The 17671-nt window shown below is 34.6% G+C and overlaps 1 protein-coding gene across 7 annotated transcripts in view; it reads left to right on the top strand.

Moving 5' to 3' along the window:
• Positions 1-17671, top strand: part of CHIC1 (cysteine rich hydrophobic domain 1) — a 43307-nt gene that overhangs the window by 11806 nt on the left and 13830 nt on the right. For 3 of the 7 annotated variants that reach the window (XR_006267555.1, XR_006267553.1, XR_006267554.1), the window contains exons 2-4: positions 1008-1062; positions 6690-6845; positions 11163-11195. Coding sequence is in view for 2 of the 7 variants with exons in the window: in XM_043458857.1 (XP_043314792.1) it covers positions 1008-1062; positions 6690-6845 (211 nt within the window). In the remaining 5 variants the exon portion in view is untranslated. Of the gene's footprint in view, positions 1-1007; positions 1063-6689; positions 6846-11162; positions 11196-11774; positions 11809-17671 lie in introns of all 7 variants that reach the window. The other 4 variants (XR_006267556.1, XM_043458857.1, XM_043458858.1 and 1 more) reach the window with 2 other exon arrangements.

Raw genomic sequence — 17671 nt, 5'->3', positions numbered from 1 at the left:
CAGTTCACAGGGTCTCAAAGAGTTGGACACGACTGAGCGACTAAGCACAAGAGAATACAGAAAAATAGATAAACACAATCTCTTACTATAATGACTTTGGGCAAATCATTTAATTAATTTTTGAAATAAAAATTTTCTGTCAGATTCCTTCTCTGTAAAACAGAGATAACAATACCTTTGTTGCAGGGTTGTAAAGTTTAGAGGTAATATATTTACCTATAACAGTGTCTAACTCATGGTAAATAGATAGTTATTGGTAACTGTTACTATTATTGTCTACCTCACAATGAGTTCTTATTAACTGTTGGATGTTTTTTTCCTTTTGCTTACACTAACATAAATTGTAGTCACTCTGATATATCATCTAACATGCAGGAAATGACTTTTGTTGTTCCTACTGAAATCAACAAGGAGGTGAAGGAAGGCTTATAAAAATCATCTTGACATAGTACAGATTTCAGTGAGTGTACTTGAAGAAAGTCAGAGCTCTTGAGTCTGGTATCTGTTTTCTTAAAATTGGTTGCGTGTACATAAAAGCCATTCATAATGATCAACCTTTGAGTATCTGAATAGCTCTACAGTTCCAAAAGTTACATTAATTTTTATTAGGAAAATTTTTATATATCCACAGAAGTAGAAAAAAAATAGTACAATCCACTCCCACATACAACCCATCAGTTCTAACAGTTATCAACTAAAATGGGTTTTAACAGAAATATTTCAATCAAAAATTATAATATTTCCAGCTCTATATCAGTGTTTCTGTATTATTTTTTAATCTCAGATCATGGCTCTCATTGGAATCCTACTTTAACTTTGGCTCCTTAAGTTCCTTTTACTTTTAATTTGGATTAATAGCCAAACACTTATTTTCTATAAACATCAAATTATTTTTAGGGCATGCTTTTAGGTAACAAAATCAAAGGAAAAATGCATGGCTTTGTAACTTTTTTAAGGAAAAGAGTTAAATACGTTGGGTAGAATGTATTTTGTTCTTTGTTTTTAAGGTTTGGCTTGAGCAACAAGTTTGATACTGAATTTCCCTCAGTTCTAACAGGGAAGGTAAGTGAGAGTTTGCATTGAACTTTTCAATTCTAAAAGCATTGGTTTTTGGCTGAATTAGTGTTATGACAGGTGATTTGATGCACTGTAATGAAGTCTAATAGTAAGAGGCCAGGATAATTTTAGGCTGTATCATTAGTGACTGAAAACTGTCTCCGTGACTGGCCTATGACCAGTTATTTTATTTATTGTCCAATAATGCCAGCTATCATTTACTTATCTATTCAGTTTTTCCAGTTTTGCCTTTTTTTCTCAGCACTGGTAGGTATAATTGTTTTAATTTAGGTCAGTAATTTCCAATGATTTTAGAGTTAACAAAATTATTGTTCAACTTTGTATCACTCTGTGAATTTTAAAGTATCCTGAGATATGATTTGTTATACCAGTACATTAAAAAAAAATCAAAATTTTCTGCCTTTTAGACAGTTTGAGTTTCTATAATTAGACTCACTGCAATAAATTGTTACTACCTTTTTGTTTCCTGGTTCCTGTACACTCAGTAGTATCTTCTAGCATTGAGGTTCAATCTTCAGAGACCTTCTAGGATTCAAAAGTGTTTGGAAAATCCTCTTACAACAGTAATGCTAACTTCTAAGCCCAAAGGAAAAGGCTCTTATACAAAAGAGAATATATAAAATGCCTAGTGTATTGTCAGGTACTTATAGCTTCACAGTGTAAGTTTGTGATTGTTACTGACAATTCTTCATGAGTATATCCTAGTTTCACCCTGATTGTTTTTCCAGTTTTCTCTACTCACCATCTTTCCATTTTAATTGCTGTTGCTACTTTAACCTTGTTCTTCTGAGTAATTGTTTGTTCTCAGACCCACCAATAATTTGTTCTCTCTCCTGATGTATAATATCAAATCATTCCATACAGTAATAAACAAGTAGTGATAGTCCCTGGCTAAGTGAACATTAGAAAATATGTGGCCATTTATCTTTTTAGGTTACAAAGAGCCCTTTGGTTTGAGATTTTGGCCTCATTTTCTAGTATGTTCTACCTTCCTGTCCTGATCATATAGAATAATTCACCAATTTAAGCAGCAGTTCAGATTTAGATTTGTTTTAGATAAATTTTTTTCCAAAGAAAAATAGCTATGGGAAAAAACCTCTTGAATAATAATTTGTTTGTAGAAGGATGGCAAATTCAATATTAAAATTAAAGACAATGTGAATAAAGATATCTCCAATGGAAAACTTGTTCTTTATATTTCCCTTATTGCTGTCAAATATGTTGTCTGGGCAGTTGCATCCAGCTTTGCTATTAGTTTAGTTAGAAAGAGTTTGAATTACAATTCCAAGTAATTCTAAAAACTGAATAATCGAAAAAGTCAGAGAGTCGAGTTTCCAGGTACAAGACTTATCCATCTTTCCATCTTTGAAATTGGCCAGTTTTATGTGCTCAAGGAATCTTCAGAATATTTCTTCATCTTTCCAAGTCTTTTAAAAACTGAAATTCCACCAGCACAAAGAATAGTACAGTTCTTTAAACTAGGGAAGTAGGAATATTGGACTTCCCTGGTGGCTCATCAATAAAGAATCTGCTGCAATGTGGGAGACCTGGATTCGATCCCTGGGTCTGGAAGATCCCCTGGAGGAGGGAATGGCAACCCACTCTAGTACTCTTGCCTAGCAAATCCCATGGACAGAGGAGCCTGGCAAGCTGAAGTCCATAGGGTCGCACAGAGTCAGACAACTAAGCAGCAGCAGCAAGAATATTAAGCTGGATATGAACTGTTCTTAAAGACATCCATTCTTTTCAGGTGACCATTTTTGTAACACATAATGACTGGATATATTTATTCTAGTGTACATAATTTAAATGCACAAAATTTCTCATATGTTGAATGAGGCATAAATGATACAGTGATCCTAGTTTAGTGTTTGATGATGGAAAACACTAAAGGAATTCTGAAAGTCTGATTTTGAAAAGTCATGTGGTGGCTTTGTTTTCTCTTTATTTTCTCTTTCATGAGATTATTTTTCTCCAGTAGGCACTATTTCAGGTGTAAAGGTTATTTTGGATTGTCAAAATGCATCTCTGATAACTATGAAGAAGCAGAAAAAATAATTTACATGTTTCAGAAAAAAGCTAAAGAAAAAAAGTTTGAATTCCAGACTGAGCAGCAGTGTAAATATGTTTCACAATGAATTAAATGCATAGCTAAAATAGAAAATTAAATCTGCATTTTATAAAACCAGTATTCTAGCATGAATGGAATTCTTAAATAGCTTTTATGCCTAAAGTAAGCAAAATTGCAGGGTGAATTCCAAAAATCTCAAAAGCCATTTTGTTAAGCTCTATGGCTTAGTATTAATTTTGTGCTTCTTATGTGTTAGTGCTTTTAATATAAATAAAAAGATAATCTTTTACATTAAATTAAGCAAAGATTGTTTCCATCTTTCACTAAAGATAAGTCTTGTCATGATAGGATGTATGGAACAGATGTATACATACAAATTTTGGTGACCAGAAAATGAAAGAACCACAGAATTTCAGAAAAGAAAGAAAAGCTTCCAGCCCTCAGCTTGAAACAGTTAAATGGTGTTACAAGGAAATTAGCGTGCAGTGCTGGGAATTGTAAACCATAAAATTACTATTGTGATCCAGTATGACAAGTGATTGATGGGGTTGTGTTCCCCATGACTGAAGGAGGCAAATCAGTCCTGCTGGGTTTTGCTTAGATTTTCTTCTGTTTGCAAAGTCTCTTGCATCCTGTTATAAAATATTATGACCCTTTCCCCGACTTTCATGATGTGACTTTCTTTTTTCTAAGAAAGTCAAGAGGAATTAAATGTTTCTTTACAACCTGCCATTCAGCTACAAAGTAAAAGGCTTCCATCTAACCTTCATTACTAGTGATACTCAAATTATATGGAAATAAATGAGTAAAATGTTATTAACTCTGATTCCACACAGTTAACTAAACATTTCTTTCACATTGTTTAAAATTGGGAGTTAACCAATTCTCATTTCCTATGCCTTTATTTCTGTTTTATGACTTTTACTGTTATTCAAATACAGATTTTTTTTTTTCAAAGACAATTCTGGCTTCCTTTTAAAGTCAAAATGCAGATTTTAATTTATTGTGTGAAATTCTAGTAAAAGTTTTATTTTCAGTATGTTTCTGTTATGACTTCAAAAAACTTGAATTGTCATTTTTAGAAACTTAAATGTTTTAATTTGTCCATAGTGAAAGAGTACAAGCTATGAATATTATGTATTAAATGTGGAAAATATTGGTGGGGAAGAAGGAAACTTGTCACATTTTAGAAATGGTTTTATTAATTCACTTCCAGAAGCATGTAATGAAAGATAAATCTTATAACAAATTTTACATACCTTGGCATGCAATTTATTTAAGCAAAAATCAAGTTTTACTTTTTGGATTGATTCTTTTCTGGCTTTTAGCCTCATTCTTTACTTTTTTTCTTCTGTGCTTACACACTTTTAAATAAAAGTTATATATAGAAATTTTACTTTTTAAACAAAATTTAAATTCTAATTATAGGTACTTAAATTTGTAAATAGACAGATTTAATATGAGTATATCAAAATTTGCCATATTTTAAAAATGTATTAGTGTTTCTAGATACACAATTTAAAGAAAATTGATAATGTTATATTACAGATTAGAGCTAAATATATAAATACATTTTCCTTTAACTTCCATTTGGTTGCTCACAGGTTCACTAGGAAAAAAGAAGCTGAATATCACTGTTTAAGAGGTAAATGAAGATAGCAACTTAGTACCTAGATTTTAAAAAAGAACATTTTTTTTCTCTAAAGAATTGAAAACCATTAAATTTTCATTCAAAATGTAGCAGATTATCCTTTTGTGTAGAATAGAATGTGTAGGAAACCTGTGGAGTTTAACACTGTTAAGTTATCTGATCCAAACTTTCAGTTGGTACTCCATGCAAAAAAAAGTCTTGCTTTTTTTCTCCAAATCTAATTAGAGATATGATTCACTGACTTCCTTTTTCAAAGCATTCTAGTCAGGAGGTTCTTTCTAAGGTATAACTTCCATTCCCCATGAGGTATATAATAGAAAAATTATTTTTCTCATTTTACAGATGGGAGACTAAAGCTCACTTACCTAGAATTTTTTATAACTAATAAGAAACTAGAATCTAGATCTTGATTTATTGTCTTAATGTGCTTAGCTTGTTGGTGTTTTCTGTTTCCAGTTGTCAGCCATAGTTCCCTGAATTTATTTTCATATTTACTCTAGAAATTTAGTTATTTATTTGGAATTCTTTTTACTTGGTGATTGTCTTTAGGTCATATTGGAGAATGAAATAAATTTATTTTCCTGTTGTAAATACAATTTTGAGCCTTACAATTTCACAACTTGTTAACTTATTAAGAAAAAAGAAAAATTTACAGGTTAAGCAAGTAACATTATTAGGTAGCATGAACAATTCTAATAAAGCTAATATAATTACTTAATGTTTTAATCATGATGGTACTGAATTCTGTGGTCGTGTATCTTTCTAACGTCCATTAATCAATATGTATTATAATACTGAGTCTAAGACTTGTCTATTAAAAGACAAAAATGTAATAATTTGATTCCTGTAGAACAGTTTTTACTTAGAAGAGTTGTGGAGCTCTATATTTTTGATGCCAAACATGCTAATGGGTTTTTTATTTTACAGCAACTTATTTTTTCTAACAATTTCGTAATTTTTGCCTGCATAGCCAGATGGTGGAATTTTTTCTTATAGATTTTACAGTGTGACAGTTTTTTAAATGAAAGGGAATCATTTTTGTGATCTAGAAATGTGATTTCACTGAAAGCAGAGTATTTTTAGTATACCTTTGAATTGTATAACCTTCAAGCAGAATTTTGGGTATAAATCTAATTATGCTTGTCATGATCGTGCCTTTGAACTGACTTTGTCATTGTTTACAGAGAACCATAAGCATCCACTTCCAGGAATGGAGGTAGTAATTAAAAATATTAAATTTGTATATTTAAGGATCTCTCAACTTCTAAAAATTTACAGCAGTTTTGAATCCCTTTTATGCTAATACTGAGTGTTTTTTGAATGTTATCATTTCTCACTCTTTTGTTAATGTACCTTTTGCCTACAAACAATGGCAAGTGTTTAAGTTGTTATGTTGCAAATTTACCAGGGAGAAAAGATTTGAGAGTTGCCTTTTTAAAAGTAATCCAGGAATATTGCCGAGGTCTAAATTTAATTCTATTTCCTCTAGTAGTATTTAGGTTTTATTGTTATATTATGCTTCTAGTCTTATTCAACCTTTAGTCAGAGTGACTGGAGACTATAAATAATATTGCCTTAATAATGAGAATAACTGGTAATAAAACTGTGTTATGGTATCCTTTACTACGAATTTTACTGTTGTCATTTTATTATTGGTAATTTCAGAAGATTGTTTTCAAACATCAGAATAAGTTCTGTAAACATGAAATTATATTGTTTTGCTTTCTAATGTCATCCAAGAGCATGTAATACCTATTTATAGGGAAAGATAGGAAGTAAATATGTGTAATTCCTTAAAGTGTTTGTAATAAGACAAACATTTTATTTAGGTTTAGAGATAAATAGTAGAAAGCTGCCCTCAAAGTGTTAAAGATTGTGCCCTTGTTGTAGGTGGCCCCAGAAGAATTTAAGACCAGCATTGGCCGTGTGAATGCATGTTTGAAAAAGGCTCTCCCAGTCAATGTGAAATGGTTGCTCTGTGGTTGTCTCTGCTGCTGTTGCACATTGGGTTGCAGCCTGTGGCCCGTTATTTGTCTCAACAAAAGAGTGAGTAACCATTTTATTGTGTAATAATAATGAGCTAACATTTATTGAACACTTGCTGTGTGCCAAGTACTTTACAGGGTTTAATTCTCCTAGCAATGCTGTCCTCATTCTAGATATAAAGAAACTCAGGGCCAGTGATATTAAGCCATTTGTCCAACCTTTATCAACATTTTATTACTTAATATGGGTTCCAGTCATTATTTTAAATTAGTACAAAGTGGAGTACTTGCCAGAGAAGGCAATGGCAACCCACTCCAGTACTCTTGCCTTGAAAATCCCATGGACAGAGAAACCTGGTAGGCTGCAGTCCATGGGGTCGCTAGGAGCCAGACACGACTGAGGGACTTCACTTTCACTTTTCACTTTCATGCATTGGAGAAGGAAATGGCAACCCACTCCAGTGTTCTTGCCTGGAGAATCCCAGGGACGGCGGAGCCTGGTGGGCTGCGGAGCCTGGTGGGCTGCCGTCTATGGGGTCGCACAGAGTCAGACACGACTGAAGCGACTTAGCAGCAGCAGCAGCAAGTAGAGTACTTAAGTAAATGTAACTTGGCTACTTATTCTTTTTACAAAACCTGAAGTTATGATTTAAAGTTATTTCCAAGTCACAAGTGTATGGGAGAGTTTTTTCTTGATCTGAAGAAGTGAAAGTAATCTACAAAATTGGTGGGGGAAAACTTGGTTAGTTTTGAACATGTTGAAACAACATTCTGGCATGACATTACTCGTTGTGTCATAGATTTAAGACTACTATCTTAATCTCATTTTCTTTAAAATTTTATTTTGATCTTCAGAATGATATTTTCCCCACTGGGAAGATATCTTTAAACTTTTTAATTCAAGTCAATGAGGAAAATTAATTCATTTACCTCCAATTCTTTTCCCTGTACAACATTGATGATTCACTTAAACTTCTAAATAATAACCATATCCAAATTCACAGCACCTTGATGGGGTATAATTAATGGTGCAGTTGTTTCATAAAAACCAGAAAGATTCCCATCAAGTACTCATTATATTTTCCTCTCCATCTTTCTCCTGCCCTTCCTTAATGTCTGCTTCAAAAAATAAAATACTGCCACCCCTATCATTTTTTTAATGGAAAATTGGACATTTTATTAATCCTTTGGTCACTCCCAGTAAGTCAGAGCTTTATTTTAAATAGAGCTTAGTTTATTGTTTGTCAAAGCATGAGCAGTGTTCTCAAATGGCTTTCTATAAGTTAAATCAATTATGGGATTTTTTTTTTCATCACACAGATACAGCCAAATTCAGTTACTTTAAGAACAGATTTTTTTATTTTAATATTATTCAGGATCTTTTTTTTCTGATGACCTGTTTACATAGTTGTGTGTTTATTAACACTACCACAAGGCCTGAAATAGAAGCAGTTTATTCAGTCATGTGATTTTACTATGAGCACTACTGATTTGACATTAACACTAATGCTATGATTTCTCCCTACCCCCACTATGGTTAATTAAGTATTCATATTGAAATTAAGATATCAGTATATTCTTAGATCACTGATCTGTCAATTTTTAAAAGTCTATTAAGTACAGATATGCAGACTGTTGTCCTGTGGGCTAAATCCAGCCCACTCTATTCTTTAAACATTTAAATCAATTGCTAGCATTTAAAAATTAGAATATTAAAATAAAATTTGAAATAGCCAGTGTCTCTTGTAAAATCTAAAAATCTGGCTATATGGGACCCACATGTCTACATTTCAGCAGTTGGCCCTTGCTGAGTGGTGGCTGCTTCCCTTAAATAGGACATGTGGTCTCTGATTCACCACAGAACTACCCAGCATTTACATTATCTGCCTCGCTGTGTACACTTTATCGTTATGACCCTCAATGTTGTACATACTAACTTGTTAACACACTAGACAATGAAGCACCAAGCATGTTCTAGTAACTTTGTACAAGACACTGTCCTTTCTGGAGCCTCAACTTCTTCACCTATAAAATCCAGATAGTATTACTTACTTTAAGGTGGTTGTGATGATGAAGAGATTTAAGGTACCTCACTGCTTTTTTTGTCTACATGGAGAAATAAAAATAAAATGCAACAATTTAAGAGTGGCTCTAGCCTTTCTAATGAGGAATCTAGCTTCATGAAAGTCATGTCTGTGTTTATCCACAAAATAAAATGGAAATAATATGATTAATCTGCCCTGTGTCAAAGGTCATTGCTGTATAAATGAATGATTATAAAATGTTTCCAAGAAAGAACTATGTAAACAGTCTGCCTTGTGAACTTTTTTTTGCCAGTATACATCATGGTCATTTTTCTAGCAAATTAGTTGAAAGAAAAGAAATACAAACCAGAATGCCCTGAGCTGCTCCTAGTCTCTCTTGGCTCTGATAGGATTCTATGGCTACATGATATATGAAATGAAGGTTTTCACTTAACCATTCTTATATTTACCACAGTGATATTACATCAATTTTCAGGCCGAAGCATACTACCATCCTTAAATTTGAAATTACTTTTAACATGTACCTTTGTTTCTGCTATAATATTTGCTAAATTGAGAGGGATGTTCAGAGGGAAGGGACTTACAACATGAACCAATAATGTTTTCCTTATGATTTCCAATTTAATTCCATTGTTATTAGAAAAGATACTTTGTATGATTTTAATCTTTTTAAATTTATTGAGGCTTATCTAGTGGCATAACATATAGCCTATCCTGGAGAATACTCCATGTACACTCAAGAAGAAAATTGTATTGTTGTGGGGTGGAAGGATCTATATATGCCTGTTAGATCTAGTTGTTTCACAGTGTTGTTCAAGTCCTGCCTTTCATTATTGATCTTCTGCATACTTGTTCTATCCATTATTGAAAGTGGGGTATTGAAGTCCTAGCTACTATTGTAGAATTGTCTGTTTCTCCCTTCAGTTCTGTCAGTTTTTGCTTCATGTATTTTGCAGATCTGTTGATAGTTGTATATATGTTTATAATTATCATTTCCTCTTGAAAGATTTTATTTTCATCACTATATATTGTTATGGAATTTTGTTCCCTCAAAAGTTGTATGTTGCAGCCCTCCCCTTTAATCTGATGGTATTTAGAGGTGGTTGGTATTTTGACCCTTGGAAGGTAATTAGATTTAGATAAAGTCATGAACATGGGGTCCTCATGGTGTATTAATGCTATTATAAGAAAAGATCAGAGAGCTGTTCTTTCTCTACTGTGTCAGGATACAGCAAAAAGGAAGTTGTCCATAAGCTAGAAAGAGTGCTCCCATAAGAACTCAACCAACCATGCTGATACTCTGATCTAAGACTTCCCATACTTTAGAGCTATTGTTTAACCCACCTAGAATATGGTCTTTTGTCATAGTAGCCTGAGTATATTAAGACATAAACTGAGCATCTTTTTCTCTTGTAACTTTCCTTTAGTTGAAATCTATTTTGCCCAGTACTATCTACCCCAGCCCTTTTTTTTTTTTTTTTCTTTTTTGGTTACTATTTACAGTGGAAAGTCTTTATCTGTCCTCTCACTTTCAACCTACTTGTGTCTTGAATCTAAACTGAGTTTCCTATAGACTCATGGATCATATTTTTATATCCATGCTGCAGATCTCTCCCTTTTAATTGAGAGTTTAATCTATTTGCATTTAGAGTCATTAACGATAACGTATTAGTTTGCCAGGGCTGCCTTAATAAAGTACCACAGACTAGGTGGTTTAAACAACAGAAATGCATTTTCTCACAGTTCCAGAGGCTCTAAGTCTGAAGTCAAGATTTTTGGAAAGCTGATGCTTTTTTTTTTTTCTTCCTGAATCTTCTCTCCTTGGCTTATAGATGGATGTTTTTCTCCCTAGGTCTTCATGTGCCTTCACCTGGTTCCCTCTATACATGTCTGTGTCCTAATCTCTTTTTATAAGGACACTAGTCATATTGCAATTGTGCGGTAGTTTGAGCATTCTTTGGGATTCCCTTTCTTTGGGATTGGAATGAAAACTGACCTTTTCCAGTCCTGTGGCCACTGCTGAGTTTTCCAAATTTGCTGACATATTGAGTTCAGCACTCACTCAACCCCCAATTTTCCCTGCTATTAACATCTTGCTCTATTGAAGTACAATTGTTAAAACTGATGAGCCAGTATTGACACATTATTATTACTAACTAAAGTCCATAGTTTACATAAGAGTTCACTCTTCATGTTGTACATTCCATGGGTTTTGACAATGTATAATGATATGTACCCATCATGTATACCAATATACTTTGGTATGTTAATCTTGTATCCTGCATCCTTTCTATAATTGCATATTAATTCAAGGAGTTTTGTTGATTTTTCAGGTTTTCTACATAGACAATCATGTCATCTATGAAGTAAGATAATTTTTATTTCTTCTTTCTCAATATGTATACCTTTTTTCTTATCTTATTGCATTACCTAGGGCTTCTAGAATGATATTGAAAAGCAGTGGTAAGAAGGAATATCCTTGCCTTGTTCCTGATCTTAGTAGGAAAGCTTTGAGTTTCTTACCATCAAGTATGATATTAACTGTAGGTTTTTTGGTAAGATGTTCTTTATCAACTTGAAGAAGTTCCTCTCTTCCTAGTTTGCCAAGAATTTTCATCATAAATGAGTGTTGTATTTTGTCAAATATTTTTTCTGCCTCTGTTGATGTGATTATGTGATTTTTCTTTTTTAATCTGTTGATAGGATGGCTTACATATTAATTGATCTTTGAATGATGGATGAGATTTGCATATGTGAGATAAACCCACTTATTGTAGTGTATATTGTTGTATTTCTTTGCTAATGTTTTGTACAGGTTTTTGCATCTATGTTCATGAGAAATATTGGGTCTGCAGTTTTCTTTTCATATAATACCTTTGTCTAGTTCTGTAATACTGGCCTCATAGAATGAATTAGGAAATATTCTCTCTGCTTCTGTTTTATAGAAGAGATTGTAGAGTGCCACGTCCAGCACAACAGGTGAGAAAGTCCTGAAACGGGGTTGAGCACGTAATGAAAAGATAGACACATAATTTGGCAAGCAAGGAGTCAGGGGGCCCTCCTGCTCTCCATGGCAGGAAGACAAAATGGTTCCTTTCAGCCTGCACTTTTATTGGCAGAAGTCACATGAGCTCATTAGGGAATAGCTATACTGGGGAGTTTGATTAGCACAGGCTCTGCTGTTGATCAGGAATATCTTGTTTTGTTTCCATGGAGATGGATGCAGGGGTAGGCACTGAAGTGGAGCAGAGAGCAGGTCTCACCCCAAGAATGTCTGTTCAGCATGCTTACTAGGACAAATCACAAGGGTGCAGTTTGCCACACCCTCAAGTCTGGTCTCTGCTCTGCCAGGCTGCAGCAGTAGAGCACTGGTATTTCTTCCTTAAATGTTTGAACCCCTCTGGGCATGATGTTCTCTATTTGGGGAGGTTATTAATTATTGACTCGGTTTCTTTAATAGACATAAGCCTATCAAGATTTTCTATTTCTCCTTACATGGGCTTTAGTAGACAGTGTCTTTCACATAATCAGCCCTTTTCATCTAGCTTATCAGACTCATAGGCATAGATATGTTAATAATGTTCCTATATTTTCCTTCTAATGTCCATGGCTTCAGTAGTGATAACCCGTATTTTGTTTCTGAAACTTTGTAACATTTTTGTCTCCTTTCTTTTTTTTGTAGTTAACCTGCCTAGACACATATTAATTTTACTCCTTTTTCAAAGAGCCAGTTATTTATTTCTTGACTTTTCTCTATTGAAATCCAATTATTAGTTTCATTGATTTTTACTCTAATTTTTGTTTCTTTTCTTCTTACTTTAGTTTGCTATTTTTTCCCCTAAGGTGCAAGCATATAGGGTTGATTCAAGGTATTTCTTCTTTCCTAATATATACATTCAGTGCTACTGCTTTTACTGCATCCCACAGATTTTGATAAGTTTTGTTTTCACTTATATTTAGTTCAAAATATTTTAAAATTTCTCTTGAGATTTCTTCTTAGCCATGTGTTACTTAGAAGTGTGCTGTTTAATCTCCAAGTGTTTGTGGATTTTCCACTATTTTTCTATTGTGATCTGAGAGCATATATTGTATGATTTCTGTTCTTTTGAAATCTCTAAAGATGTGTTTTATGACCCACAATGTGGTCTGTCTTGGTATAAGTTCCACCTCAGCTTGAGAATAATCTATATCACTTGCTGTTGTTAGATGAAGTAGTCTGTAGATGTCAAATATATCCAGTTCACCTCTGTCCTTACCAACTTTATGCCTACTTGATCTGTTTCTGATAGAGGGCTATTGAAGTTGCCAGCTATAATAGGGGACTCCTCTGTTTCTCCTTGCAGTTCTATCAGTGTTTTGCCTCACGTAGTTTGATGGTCTTTTGTTAGGTATCACTTCAGTCCCTCAGTCATGTCTGACTCTTTACGACCCCATAGACTGCAGCAACCAGGACTCCCTGTCCATCACCAACTCCCAGAGTTTACTCAAACTCATGCCCTTTGAGTCAGTGATGTCATCTGACCATCTCATCCTCTGTCGTCCCCTTCTCCTCCTGCCTTCAATCTTTCCCAGCATCAGGGTCTTTTCAAATGAGTCAGTACTTCACATCAGGTGGCCAAAGTATTGGAGTTTCAGCTTCAACATCAGTCCTTCCAATGAATATTCAGGACTAATTTCCTTTAGGATGGGCTGGTTGGATCTCCTTGCAGTCCAAGGGACTGTCAAGAGTGCTCTCCAACACCACAGTTCAAAAGCATCAATTCTTTGGCGCTCAGCTTTCTCTATAGTCCAACTCTCACATCCATACATGACTACTGGAAAAACCATAGCCTTGAATAGACGGCAAAATAATGTCTCTACTTTATAATATGCTGTCTAGGTTGATCATAACTTTTCTTCCAAGGAGTAAGTGTCTTTTAACTTCGTGGCTGCAGTCACCATCTGCAATGATTTTGGAGCCCCAAAAAATAAAGTCTGCCACTGTTTCCACTGTTTCCCCATCTATTTGCCATGAAGTGATGGGACCAGATGCCATGATTTTAGTTTTCTGAACGTTGAGCTTTAAGCCAACTTTTTCACCCTCCTCTTTCATTTTCATCAAGAGGCTCTTTAGTTCTTCTTCACTTTCTGCCATGAGGGTGATGTCATCTGCATATCTGAGGTTATTGATATTTCTCCTGGCAAACTTGATTCCAGCTTGTACTTCATCCAGCCCAGCGTTTCTCATGATGTACTCTGCATAAAAGTTAAATAAGCAGGGTGACAATATACAGCCTTGACGTACTCCTTTTCCTATTTGGAACCAGTCTGTTGTTCCATGTCCAGTTCTAACTGTTGCTACCTGACCTGCGTACTGATTTCTCAAGAGGCAGGTCAGGTGGTCTGATATACCCATCTCTTCCAGAATTTCCCACAGCTTATTGTGATCCACATAGTCAAAGGCTTTGGCATAGTCAATAAAGCAGAAATAGATGTTTTTCTGGAATGCTCTTGCTTTTTCAGTGACCCAGCAGATGTTGGCAATTTGATCTCTGGTTCCTCTGCCTTTTCTAAATCCAGCTTAAACATCTGGAATTTCATGGTTCACATACTGTTGAAGCCTGGCTTGGAGAATTTTGAGCATTACTTTACTGGAGTTTGAGATGAGTGCAATTGTGTGGTAGTTTCAGCATTCTTTGACATTGCCTTTCTTTGGGCTTGGAATGAAAAGTGACCTTTTCCAGTCCTGTGGCCACTGCTGAGTTTTCTAAATTTGATGGCATATTGAGTGCAGCACTTTACCAGAATCATCTTTTAGGATTTGAAATAGCTCAGCTGGAATTCCATCATCTCCACTAGCTTTGTTCATAATGATGCTTCCTAAGGCCCACTTGACTTCACATTCCAGGATGTCTGGCTCTAGGCGAGTGATCACAGGGTCGTGAAGATCTTTTTTGTATAGTTCTTCTGTGTATTCTTGCCACCTCTTCTTAATATCTTCTGCTTCTGTTAGGTCTATACCATTTCTGTTCTTTGTCAAGGCCATCTTTGCATGAAATGTTCCCTTGGTATGTCTAATTTTCTTGAAGAGATCTCTAGTCTTCCCCCTTCTGTTGCTTTCCTCTATTTCTTTGCATTGATCACTGAGGAAGGCTCTCTTATCTCTCCTTGCTATTCTTTGGAACTCTGCATTCAAATGGAAATATCTTTCATTTTCTCCTTTGCCTTTCACTTCTCTTCTTTTCACAGCTATTTGTAAGGCTTCTGCTGACAGCCATTTTACTTTTTTGTATTTCTTTTTCCTGGGGATGGTCTTGATCCCTGTCTCTGTACAATGTCATGAACCTCTGTCCATAGTTCGTCAGCCACTCTGTCTATCAGACCTAGTCCCTGAAATCTATTTCTTGCTTCCACTGTATAATCGTTAGGGATTTGATTTAGGTCATACCTGAATGGTCTAGTGGTTTTCCCTACTTTCCTTACTTTCACTTAAGTGTGAATTTGGCAATAAGGAATTCATGATCTGAGCCACAAGTCATCGTCTGGTCTTGTTTTCGCTGAGTGTGTAGAGCTTCTCCATCTTTGGCTGCAAAGAATATAAACAATCTGATTTCGGTGTTGGCCATCTGGTGATGTCCATGCATAGAGTCTTCTCTTGTGTTTTTGGAAGAGGGTGTTTGCTATGACCAGTGCGTTCTCTTGACAGAACTCTATTAGCCTTTGCCCTGCTTCGTTCTGTACTCCAAAGTCAAATTTGCCTGTTTCTCCAGGTGTTTCTTGACTTCCTACTTTTGCATTCCAGTCCCCTATAATGAAAAGGACATCTTTTTTGGGTGTTAGCTCTAGAAGGTCCTTCAGCTTCTTCAGCGTTATTGGTTGGGGCATAGGCTTGGATTACCATGATATTGAATGGTTTGCCTTGGAAACGAACAGAGAACTCTGTTGTTTTTGAGATTGCATCCAAGTACTGCATTTTAGGCTCTTTTGTTGACTATGATGGCTACTCCATTTCTTCTAAGGGCCTCTTGCCCACAGTAGTAGATATAATGGTCATCTGAGTTAAATTCAGTTAAGAATTGTTATGTCTTAGAAAGTTGACCCTTTATCATTTTGTAATATCTCTATGTCTGAATATTTTCCTTACTCTGAAGTCTGCTTTGTTTAAAATTACTGAAGTGACTCTAGCTTTCCTTTGATTAGTATTACTATGGTATATCTTTCTCCATCTTTTTACTTATAGTCTCTGTATGTCTTCATATTTAAAGTGGTTGTCTTGTAAACAGCACTTAGTTGTTTTATTTCTTGATCCCTTCTGACAGTCTCTGTTTTTGAATGGATACATTTAGACTTCTGTTATTTAAAGTGATTATTGTTATAATTTGACTAATATTTACCATGTTTGTTACTGTTTTCTATTCATTACCCTTGTTCTTTGTTTATATTTTTGTCTTTCGGTCTTTTTGCCTTCTGTTTAATTATTTTTGTATGACGGTATTATTCATCTTCCCTTACTATATCAGTAATCCTACTTTTTAATCTTTTTAGTGGTTGCTCACTAAAGAGAGTTTGCAATATATATACATATAAAACCAATCCAGGTCTCCTTTCAAATAACACAGTACCACTTCCCAGGTAAAACAATTATCTTATACAGAATATTCCCAGTTCTTCCCTCCCATCCCTTATAACATTACTGTCGTTCACTTTACTTATCCATAAGCTATAATCATGGAATACATTATTGTTATTAACAAACTGCTATTAGATCAGTTGAGAATAGAAGAAATAAAAGATTTTATTTTGCATCCATTTGTTTCTTCTCTAACACTCTTTATGTAGATCCAGATTTCTTACTAGTAGCATTTTACTTCTTTCTAAATAACTTATTTTAACATTTTTTGCAAGGAGGGTCTAGTAGCAAGAGGCCCTTAATTTTTTGTCTTAGTCTTTATTTTTCTTTGATCTTTGAAGGACGGTTTTGCTGGGCACAGATGGAATTCTAGGTTGGTAGTATTTTATTTTAAAACGTTAAACATTTCATTCCACTTTTTTCTTTGCTTGCATAGTTTCTAAGGAGGTGTCTAATATGACTCTTATCTTTGCTTCTTTATATGTAAGATATTTTCTCCCCTGGCATCTTTGAACATTTTTCCTTAACTTTCTGTAGTTTGAATATGAGATTATTAGGTATAGATTTTGGAGCATGTATCTAGCTTTGTTGGAGAAGGAAATGGCAACCCACTCCAGTATTCTCGCCTGGAAAATCCTATGGACAAAGGAACCTGGCAGGCTACAGTCCATGGGGTCACAAGAGTCGGGACACAACTTAGTGACTAAACCACCACCACCATCCAGCTTTGTATTCTGAGCTTTTTCTATGAGTTTGATGACTTTCATTAATTTGGGGAAATTTTATTGTCATTATTGCTTTAACTATTTTGTCTCCTCTTTTCTCTCTTTACCTTCTGATATTTCTATTATGTAGGGCTTCCCTGGTGGCACAGAAGTAGAGTTTCTATTATGGGTCTATTGCTCCTTTTGTAATTGTCCCATAGTTCTTGGATATTCTGTGTTGTTTTTATTTTTCTTTTCTTTTTCTTCTAGTTTTGTAAGTTTCTACTGATATGCCTTCAGTCTTCATTGGTGGTTTCTTCAGCCATTACCAATCATTGATGAGCCCATCAAAGGCATTCTTCATTTCTGTTATGATATTTTGGCTCTCTGCCATTTCCTTTTGATTTTTTTTCTTATAGTTCCCATTTCTCTTCTAACATTATCCATCTATTCTTTCATGTTATCCACTTTTTTCACTAGAGCGTGTAGTATATTTTTCATAGTTGATTTATATTCCCGGTCTGATCAT

This window comes from Cervus canadensis, chromosome X (genome assembly GCF_019320065.1).
Source record: "Cervus canadensis isolate Bull #8, Minnesota chromosome X, ASM1932006v1, whole genome shotgun sequence".
NCBI lineage: Eukaryota > Metazoa > Chordata > Mammalia > Artiodactyla > Cervidae > Cervus > Cervus canadensis.
The sequence above is the reverse complement of the archived record's forward strand: the minus strand, read 5'-3'. Positions and strand labels throughout refer to the sequence as shown.